The sequence below is a fragment of the Papilio polytes genome, unplaced genomic scaffold (genome assembly GCF_000836215.1).
Source record: "Papilio polytes unplaced genomic scaffold, Ppol_1.0 DF821400.1, whole genome shotgun sequence".
Lineage (NCBI taxonomy): Eukaryota > Metazoa > Arthropoda > Insecta > Lepidoptera > Papilionidae > Papilio > Papilio polytes.
In genome coordinates, this window is record NW_013527804.1 from 2,010,358 (window position 1) to 2,021,129 (window position 10,772).

The window sequence follows — 10,772 nt, forward strand, 5'->3', positions numbered from 1 at the left end:
AAAAAAAAAAAAAAAAAAAAACATAATGTACACTTTGTAAAAAAAGCTCTCATATGTTTATTTACTAGATTTCGACCGCGGCTATAACTGTGTGGAATTTAAAAAAAAAAACAATTTGAATAGCTCATGTGTATCATAGACAATCCTCTACATGTATGCCAAATGTCATCGAAATTTCAGCAGTTTAGGCTACAAATTCTAGTCAACATTTATCCATCTAAACTATCACATTTATAATGTTAGTAACACTTTTATCTTTTTAATTATCTGAATATTGTTAAAGGACGGGAACACGTAATAAAACGACAAGCCTAAATATTGATTTATAAATATCGACAAATATCGTATTAAAATTAATTATATTATAAATGCGAAAGTTTATATGGATGGATGGTTGTTTGTTAGAGTTTGTAGCCTATACTGCTGAATATATCTCGATGGTAGTCATAGAGAACAGCCTGGAAGAACAGGCTACTTTGTTTTTTAAATTCCATGCGGACGGAGTCGCGGGCGAAAGCTAGTTATAATATAAATATATGTATTTTTTTTGCAGAACACAGCGCACGGCACCCTGTATATTGACGACGGGGAGACTTACGAATATAAGAATAATAAATACATCTACGCCAAGATCGCTTACGAACCTAACCAGATGACATACACGTGAGTATATTTTTAGTAATTTGTCTATATGCTGCTAGGCCATTTTTGACCTCCACTTTGTTCTCTTGTAATTAAAAAAAAATCTAAATAGTGCCTAAGTCTATGTCAAAAATCGAAATTTTTATAAGAACAGATAATTATTAATTAATGTAATTTATTTCTTATGCAAAATATTTTTGTAGTATATCTTTCATTTATGAATTTATATTTTTAACATTTTATTCTACCATTTTCCTTACGAAGGTCTTAAGGGTTATCTGTTTTAGCCGTTATATTTGATTTCGCTTCTTAAAAATACGAAAACCTGTACGATTACGCTAGCTTCCCTAATTGAATCGAGTAGAACCCCTCCCCCCCTTCCTAAAAAAAGAATAATATAAATGAACGAAAGCAAAACAAATATGTCAACAATAACATTTTATATATCTTCATTTCTTATCAAATATAAAAAAAATTCCAGGCTAGTGAATCCATCATCAGAGTTCTCTACCCGCGCTTGGATCGAGCGTATAGTGATAGCGGGGGTGCAGTCGGCGCCGCGCACCGCGCGCCTGCAGGCCGCCGGCCGCGCCGCCGCGCTGCACATGACGCTGCACCGCGGCAACAACGTCCTCGTCATCCGCAAGCCCGCCGCGCCGCTGCACTCCCACTGGACTATACACTTCACACAATAACACCCTATATATAAAATTATCACACGTAAGCAACAACATTTTAATATGTAGATGAGGCAAAGTTGACATTTTGTACACGATCACTAACGCCATCTATTGATTAGACCCTTTCACGCGATCACTAACGCCATCTATTGTTTAGGTCTTTGAAACAGTCAATATAAATTGTTTAAATTGGTCAATAGGTGGCATTAAATAATGTTTTACTTTGTAATACTTTATTTCCTGAAAGATGTTCCTAATAATTTTGTAAAATATTTTATTTCATGTCCAAACAAGGAATATAGTACTTTTCAGAGAAAGTACCGGTGTAACATTATTGTTTTCTACGCCTCGTCTATATATTTTTTTAAATGTCTTTGCTTATAAGTAATGTTATAGTAACTTTAATCGCATGTTATAAGATTCTTGTCTGTTTTATGAATTTTAAGGCCGTTGTACTATTTGTACATCATTATAGTAAAAATGACGCTGGTAACATTTTACAGTTAAAAAATTCTGAATTATTTCGAACTGACTAAACATTGACATAAAATATTTGATCTCGCTTAGAGTAATATGCATGAAACATGTTTTATGTGATTGTTTCCAGCAGTGCGAACGCCACGAATATACATATACCGAGTTCAGAATTAATTGTAGTATCAAAATTATTACCATTAAATAAAATAAAATTAACTTCTAAAGGAATAGCCTACGTTGAAAAAAATAATTTGTTTAAAAAACTCAATTTTGATATGTTATGATAGCTGTCGTCTACGTCTTATTAAAAAAATAAGCGTGGAATTATTAAAAGTAGCTTATGATATTTCGGCATTTATCGGATATCTTTCTGTCAAAATCCCATTGAAATTAACTAACGCGGAGTTTAGGACAAATATTTTAAAAATATAATTCTCATCAGCAATGGAAATATCATCTTTACGAGTTTCTTCAATGTTACAGACACTCCAATTTTATTATATGTATTATAAATGTGTCCTAGAATTGACATCTAAAGAATAATATGTCTATATGCAGTCTGTACAAATTAGTGTTGCCATCTGTTTGACATTTTGTCATTAAAAAATATAATTATTATTATGTACTATTACAAATCCCGACGTTTAAAGTCACGAGTTATTAATATTTTTGTTTTTAAAAACTAATACATTATGTTACAAATTACAGCTTAATGCCGACATATGGCAACACTAAATCAGTATGGAGGTTTAATATGTTTAGTACTAAGCAGAATGTAGTACAGATAATGTAAGCGACTTTATTTCTACAAAGAAATACTTTAATTTTAAATAATTGATGTGTTTTGTATAATCACAATTGTCCTAATTATTAAGATTTTCAATACACTGTTTTCTATCACTTCTAAAATTACATAAATATTTGCGATATTCCTGAGGAAAAAAAAAGTCAATACTAGTTATCAAAATGTTTTTTATTTGTTGTACCCCAATAGCACAATGGTTAGATACTACCCAACTAGTGGTCGTGGGTTCGAATCCCGGCATTCTAGTTATGTACAATGGGGGCATTTGGTGGTGTTCCAACTACAAAGCTACGGCCGTATGAATGAAAATTAGGCTAGTACACTACTGATTTCCCTTTATTTTATATCGTCGTTTGTGCAACTCGCTGGTATATTATTGGTTATTTGTGTCTTGTAATGGCAAGGGAATTTTTTAACACCGCAAATTTCCGCGACTGTACTTTTATAGGTTTTTGTAAGGAAATAGTGTATTGAATTCCTTTACAATAATGTTCATTTAATGTTGAAACGGCAAAATTTAGTTGCAATTACATTTTCTATACAACTTTAAATGAACACTCAATTTTATGTATGACAGATGTATGTTTTATCATATCTTGTGATAATAAAATAGATTTTTAAATCAACAAACTTTTATTTTTCAAAACGAACCTTTTCCTATAGTTTACATTTTTAAAATTATGACCATATACATTTTATTACAGAAACTTTATAATACTAACATATTTATCTATATAATTCTGCAGTTTTTAATACATTTTTACTCAAGGAACTCAAAAAAACTGGGCTTACAATGTGTTGAAAAATTATTCGATCACATTTGAATTCGTTTACACTTATATTTCAATAAGGGTTAAAATGAAGACATCCTTTTTTCTATATACAGATATTTAAAACCTTATTTACAAATGCCAACTCTTATGAACTAAATAAAACATAATACAAAATTATTCTTAGCAGACGGATCACAAGTAATGTGGCGGTAGAAGACAGAAGTATGTTGCGGGATTTCACAGTTTTAAGATTATGAAATAATTGTAAAAATCATATTTTCGACAAAAAATTTGCTCGTGAGTCCAAAATAATGTTTACAGTGGTCATTTTTCTTGAACAAGTCTAGTAATTGGACTTTAGGACTGTTATCCCGTTTTGGGAAGCGCATGAGAACAAAGTAAATAAAACTTACGAAAATCATTTATTGTCATGTTTAAAAATTATTTTTAATAGAGTTTATTATAAATAATCTATGGCTTTTTTCTATCTATTTATCAGCAATTTTTCAGAATAACTTATTATGAGACATAAATACTGATAAACACCTATTACTTATTTTTTTAAAGAATATACCCCTATTTATCACAAAATTTAAAACTGATATTTCAGTTGGATTTCAAACTATTAAATCTATACTAATAAGTGGGTAGACGTAAAAATTAAGTGCTATCACACATAAAAACAGTTATTTTCAACTTTTATAATTATTTAAAAAAAAGCGTGAGTTATAACTAGACTATGAATTTCTTCTCTTATTTTGAATAAACAACAAATTTCTTTCTTCTTTAGACTAAAATACAGACTTTTCCAATTTGCTCTAAAAGTTAAAGAAACAGTGACATAATCTTATGATTTAAAATTCACAATAATCAACAATTTACTTATCTATTTTTAGGCAATTTTTGCCATTAGTAAATCTATCTCTTTTAGTGATCGGAAGTTATTTAAAAAATATCCTTGTCGGTTTATCATCATTGGGTATTTCAATAAATGGATGTGACTTTTGGTGTTCCAACATTTTGGACATCGAGTTGAAAATTAGACCACAAATATCACAAGTTACTTCACCACCCGTATTTGTACTTTCATCACCACTACCATCATTTCCATCACCTTTCACCACCATCCATTCCTGTTTTTCAGGATTATCATCACTTTTAGAAGTCGATTGCTCAACTCCTAGGACTTTTCCAGTAGATAAGAAATCTTTCATACTTAAATGTTTCGCAGACCTTTTATGCTGATTCAATCTATTTAACGAGCTACACTGGTACTCACAAATGAAACAAACATACTTCATATCTCCAGTATGCAATCCTGCATGGGCTTTCCTCTTTTGGATCGTTGCGAATCGAAAATCGCAAAATTTACATTTATACTTTCTGTCCGGTGAATGAAGACGCATATGAGAAGTTAATGCTTCCGTATCTCTGCAAACCTTTCTACATTCTATACACAGGACGCCTTTTTCGTGCATTCCAGAATCTTCCATATGATCTGTGATGTGATGGATACGTCTATGAGACATCAAACCTTTAAGAGTTATGTAAACTCTTCGGCAATCTATACACTGGAATTGAGGCACCACTTTCAAATCCACGCTATGTTTTTCTATCTTATGTAACGCAAGTTTATCCGCTTCGAGGAACTGTACATCACAATCTTCACATTTCCATGCTTTAATTAATTTAGAAAACGCTTCTAAAACATCCAACACAGATTGCCCTTCAACTTCGGGATGTTCAGTTTTCATATGATTACCAAAATCTATTATTTTAGTAAATGTCCCGTTGCAATGCGGACACGCGTATGGTTCCTTGTGATCATACATAACGTGAGTCTTTAATTCCGATAATTCAGGACAAGTTTTCGCACACATAAAACATTTCAACTTTTGCTTCCCTTTAACTACTTCGGATAACATTTTGTACTCCATCACTTGAACTTTCTGATGTAATTGTAAATGTTTGAATAGTTCTTTCCGATTTTTGTAATCTGTGGGACAAAATTTGCACGGAAACATCACCTTTCTGTGCACTTGTTTCCTGTGCTGAAGTAATTCCTCTTTATTTTGGAACTGTTTGTAGCATGTACCACAGGATAAATAATTCTGGTCCTTGGTTGCATCATGTGAACGTAAACAAGCCTCCAATCGAGTCTTGCGTTGGAAAATTTTACCACAAGTGCATACATAACCTCCTTTACTAACATCAATTTGGGGTTCTACTTTTACCACATTTATCACTTTTTTTTCCTTCTTTGCCTTCTCTTTTCTCATTTTTAACCTTTTTGCTTTATATAATTCACGTTTTTCTATAGTCATGTGACATTTTTGGTGTTTCTTCAGATATGAAGGATGTTTGTAACTTTTTGGACATAATGCACAGTTGTAGGACATGCCTATTTTTTTGGCTTCTAAAAGTCCGTAAGCTTCTTGCTCTAATGTCATCATATTACTGGTTATGGAGTTTAATAGGAATGAATCTCCGCAGTCCATTGCATCATAGGGTGTTGACAGTATCTCTTCAGTATTGACAACTTTACCGAGGGGAACTCCCGCGTGTACATTCATAGGCAATATTTCCATAAACAATGTGTTAGCTGGTTGTGCTACTGTAATACCAACATGTTGATTATTTGTATTAATCAATTCATTTGATATTAAATTAGTTTCTGTATCCATTGATTCTATTTCATTTTTTACAACCACATCCTCCGGTTCTTCATTTCCCTGAATGTTTTCCTGAAAATCCACAAACATGACCATTATTTTCTAAGTTACGATTTAGAGAAATCCAACATTACAGTAGGCATAAATTTAATCTGAATCTATGTGTGCATTTTTATCTTATCATATGCTATCTATACTAATATAATTTGGAGAGATTTGTGTTTTTGTATGTGGCAAGTGAATTTAAAAACAATTACACACTTAGTGAAAAGATTTGTGTCTCCGCAACTCTTACTGTTTGAGTCACTGGATTCCGCAGCCAGTTGTGCACTATTTTAATATAATTATTTTTTATTATTGATGTAAAATATCATCCTAAAGATGTAAATAAATACCTCATGTGTTTCATTCTCCAATTTAACTTTAATTTCATCTTGTAGACATGCCTCAACATTATGTAATGCTTCAGCACTTTTACTGTCACTACTGTCTTCGTCACAATCATTCTGATCATTTACTATATCATTTTCATATTTAATTTCTATATTATCATCATAAATATTGGTTATTTCGTTTACTTTACTGCAATTTTCTGTTGAAAATCTATCTATAGTTTCTTTATCTATAGGCATTTCACAGTTAATTTCTTGTGTTTGATTCTCATTGGGTGGTTCAAATTCTTCTTTAATTTGTACATTTTCATAACTTCCCATTTCATCTTCATCGATAGCTTCACATTTTATTTGTACATGTTCATCTAAATTTTCTTGTTTTACAACTATTTCATAATTACCTTGACTATTGCAAGTATCTTGCATATTTTGAGACGACATTTTAGTGCCTGAAATAAAGCATAATTATAAATTTTATATGGATGGATGGATGTTAGAGATTGTAGCCTAAATGGCTGAACGGATTTCGATTTAATTTGACATAGACATAGAAGATAGTTTGGAAAAACACATAGGCTATTCAGTTTTGTTTTTTTCTATCTCACATGAACGGAGTCGTGCAAAAGCTAGTAAAACATACTTATAGGGATGCCTGTTTCATGTGCTTTAGATGACAATGAATTGTAATTGGCTTGTACATCCTTATATGTTTCAATTAATACATTACATGTATAACAAAATTGTTTATTTTTAAAACTACAGACATTTTACATAAAGATAGTATGTTTGATATCACAATTAAAATTCATGGTTCATCAATTAGCTAATGTTTGCAGTTTTAACATTATGGTATTATTTTTTAAAAGTATATGCATATGTACGTATACGTTGCAATAATTTTTCACTATCTATTAGAATCTATCGATAAAAGTAAATTAAAAAAAAATTGTTAAGTACCTATGTATGTTACCGTATTTCTTTGTTATTCTTTTACTCCAATATAAGTGATGTTAAAATCATCATTTACATATCTTTAAGTAAGAGAAATGCAGTATTTACACGAATACACTTTCTTGAAATGCATAATAGGCGAAGTCCAAACCATTCACAATCAATCCATCTTTTAATTGTAATTATAAATGTAATTAACGCAAAAATAACATAAATGTTAGTCCTGATTACGGCCGATACGTTTTATTGTTTTATACAGACATTATTAGTCTATTTCAAATTATTTTCTTACTTTGATTATTCACAAAAGTTACAAAACATTGAACGGCTATTATCATTTCTTTCTAGATTTTTGACAGCTAACCAAAAATTTACCTACCTATTCTATAATCTCTATGATTATGAGTACGTTCTCTACGTTCACGGATTCCAATCTCGGTTTTCACTATGGAACACATTTTTAAGCTTTCTTCTTTCGTTTTTGAGCTATAATATTATAGAAAACACATAAAAATAAAGTGGACTTATTGAAAACGATACACCATTTGAAAGTTTTTTTTATCTCATATTCCTCAAGCATCTTTTTCTATACCGACACCAGCGTTTATTTCCCATTTTTAATATTATTTTAAGCAATATATTGCTTCTTTGTACAGCTATTGGAATACAAGTGAACGTTTTAAAATTTAGGGAATCTAATTCTACAAGACAAATAAAACTACATTTGTATTTCATAGTTTATTATCTACCAAAGATCATACACGTAAGCAATAAATTAAATTGCTTATTGAATTATAAAAGCTTAAAATGCAGTAAAATGCTTCAAGAACTATCCTAAGGATAATTAAAACGTAATACAGTATTAATAGTTTATTAAGAGTTAAATCTACCAAGTTTCGTTCCATTCAGTTTCATAATCGTCGTGTCCGTGCGAGTGTATGGGCATTGTCCTCTCCGGTTTGGGGTTGAAGGACAACATTTCTTCGATCATAGAGTTCGGCACCTTGTAGTACTCGACGTCAGACAAACGGATGTACATTATCGCCCCGCCTAGTAAATAACAACAAATTATATATTACAAAAAATGCAGTGTAAATAAACTGAGTATAAGCAAATATAAGTACAAATTTTGCTTATACTCAATATATTTCTAAGTTTAACTTTATACCGCGTTTATTTGTAAGGCTGCTGGTGTTTATATATATACTAATACTAGCTGTTGCTTGCGACTTCGCCAGCGTGATAAAAACTACTACTCTTTATTATACATGTCTATTTTTTTGTACGTATCTTATTTAGACAAACTATTCCCATAAACGTCACATCTCTAACTGACAGCTGTCAAAGTCATTAGAGGGATGGATGATTCGCGCGCATTCCTGTCGAGTTCTCTAGTGGAGAGTAAAAACTAATGTCGCCAGTTAGAATTATAGTAATAATTTAAAATGAGTGATACTAATGTAGTTTCGGTGAACTAACATATATTAGTGCCGTCGGCCTCTGCGAACTTGGGCAGCGTGGTGAGCGGCACCTTGCAGTACATGAGGTTGAAGGCGCGGTCGCTGCGGTACACCCTCACCGCTAGGTACTTCTTCAGGAACTTCATCATCAGGTCCTTGCTGGGCAGGAACGGCTCCCCGTAGATCTGAATTATATTCTCAAGTTAAATTCAGTTAAGAAATACATAGATACAATACAATTTATTTTATTTTTTTTTGTACAAAAATTTCAAACAAATGGCAAGTAAATTTATGTATGACTGTTAACTGATTTGTTGCCATCTAAAGATCGTTTGTTTGATCTTAAGATCAGGACCCTCACGCTACAGGTTGCGCCTAATGCGAGGGTACAGATCACAACATATAAAAAAATTCTACTGTAGCCATAACCAATATTTTTCTACCTCCATGTATAAATGATTATTGGATTTTTAATAAATCATTTTTACATTTTTCATTTTCATAGATATACATACATATAGTGAACAACATTTTTTCACCGGTAACTTCTCTGAAAGGTACTATGTTGTCAAGTTTTGTGCCACCTCATGTTTTATTGGCATGTTATAAAACATTTTACAAAATTATAATAAGCTACATCTTTTCTTATAATATAAACTGAACAGCCTCACAAAATAAAACAATCATTTAAATTTTATTAACATGAGGTTTTGAAAAAGTTTGAGGGTAGCCCAGTAGTAGAGAAGGTAAGGAGTAAAAGGTGAGCATGGTATGGGCATGTTATGAGGAGAGCTCAATCGCATGTTACAAGGAGAATGATAGTTATGAATGTTCACCGGAAGAGGTAGACGTAGAAAGAGATGGATGGATTGTGTAAAAGGTGACATGATCAAAAAAGGAGTGATGACTGAGATGACGTATGATAGAGTTATTTGGAGGACAAAAATCTGTTGTAACGACCTACTGGAGTAGGATAAGGAGGATGATGATGTGAGGTTTTGAAGACATATAGCGTTAATGGATCATGTAAAAATGTTCTCAGTGAAGTGTCAACTATGAAATAAATTTGTAAAAAGCTCTATTCATTGTTTACATTTGTAAAACTTTCAATTGCAATACTAATGTTAAAATGACATCAAAGGCTTTTGCCATTAGTTAACAATTATTGTTTCCATGGTAACCTTAGTTTTTGTTTCTTTCCCGCATGACGGTTTTTTTTTTTTCAAATTATGTACTCCTTATGTTATAAAAAAAAAAAAACAAAGTTTTGCAGTTAAAATGAATACTCACTCTCACTTTATAGTACATACTCTTCTTCTGCAAAATGTTGTCCTTCACAACTATCTGCACCATCTGAGAAGGAAACGTTTTGAAAGGTTTTATCAAAAAACTCTAATCAATACCAAAGAGAAAAGTTTGTATTTTTGTATGTAGCTGTTGCTCGCGACTTCTTCCGGGTGAAATTAAAAAACATAGCCCATGTTGCTCACAGATAACTTAGCTTTTTAATGGCGTAAGAATTGTTAAAATAAGCCTAGTAGTTTTTAAGTTATTTCAATACATATAAAAATACAAATCTTTCCTCTTTACAATATCAGTATAGAAGTATAGATAAGCGTCGTATTATTTTTAAAACGAAATTTAAAAATTGTCGTTGATCCTTGGTATAGAGCCTACTATGTCTATTGTGGGTTTATTGCGAAAACCTCAAATTTAGCCGACAGTTCGTCAGTCCGAACGGCCCAACGGGAAACACTGTGCGAAGTGCAGAGTATACAGTAAACATTCTCACCATAGGTATATAAGGGATGATCTTCTTCATCTCCTGCCGGACTCTCTGCACGGCCATCTCCTCCTCCATGGGCTCTTCACTGGTCGTTGTGTTCAGATTTTTTATATGGTTTTGGAGCTGGAAAAAAT

At 31.8% G+C, this 10,772-nt stretch overlaps 3 protein-coding genes across 3 annotated transcripts in view; 1 reads left to right on the forward strand and 2 right to left on the reverse strand.

Moving 5' to 3' along the window:
• Positions 1 to 2,880, forward strand: part of LOC106108701 (neutral alpha-glucosidase AB) — a 21,783-nt gene extending 18,903 nt beyond the window's left edge. The window contains exon 19 of the mRNA XM_013289961.1: positions 1,124 to 2,880. Coding sequence (XP_013145415.1) covers positions 1,124 to 1,337 — 214 coding nt within the window. The 3' untranslated portion in view covers positions 1,338 to 2,880. The remainder of the gene's footprint in view (positions 1 to 1,123) is intronic.
• Positions 2,881 to 3,321: 441 nt separating this feature from the next.
• LOC106108937 (zinc finger protein 765-like) lies at positions 3,322 to 7,485 on the reverse strand. The gene is made up of 3 exons (XM_013290298.1): positions 7,399 to 7,485; positions 6,445 to 6,890; positions 3,322 to 6,121 (listed from the first exon to the last, which is right to left on the reverse strand). Exons 2-3 carry the CDS (start codon positions 6,880 to 6,882, stop codon positions 4,319 to 4,321), a joined length of 2,241 nt encoding a protein of 746 aa, XP_013145752.1. The 5' UTR covers positions 6,883 to 6,890; positions 7,399 to 7,485; the 3' UTR covers positions 3,322 to 4,318.
• Positions 7,486 to 8,249: 764 nt separating this feature from the next.
• LOC106108986 overlaps positions 8,250 to 10,772 on the reverse strand; it is a 7,300-nt gene continuing 4,777 nt past the window's right edge. The window contains exons 7-10 of the mRNA XM_013290364.1: positions 10,645 to 10,761; positions 10,143 to 10,205; positions 8,872 to 9,037; positions 8,250 to 8,442 (exon numbers count right to left, since the gene is read on the reverse strand). Coding sequence (XP_013145818.1) covers positions 8,279 to 8,442; positions 8,872 to 9,037; positions 10,143 to 10,205; positions 10,645 to 10,761 — 510 coding nt within the window. The 3' untranslated portion in view covers positions 8,250 to 8,278. The remainder of the gene's footprint in view (positions 8,443 to 8,871; positions 9,038 to 10,142; positions 10,206 to 10,644; positions 10,762 to 10,772) is intronic.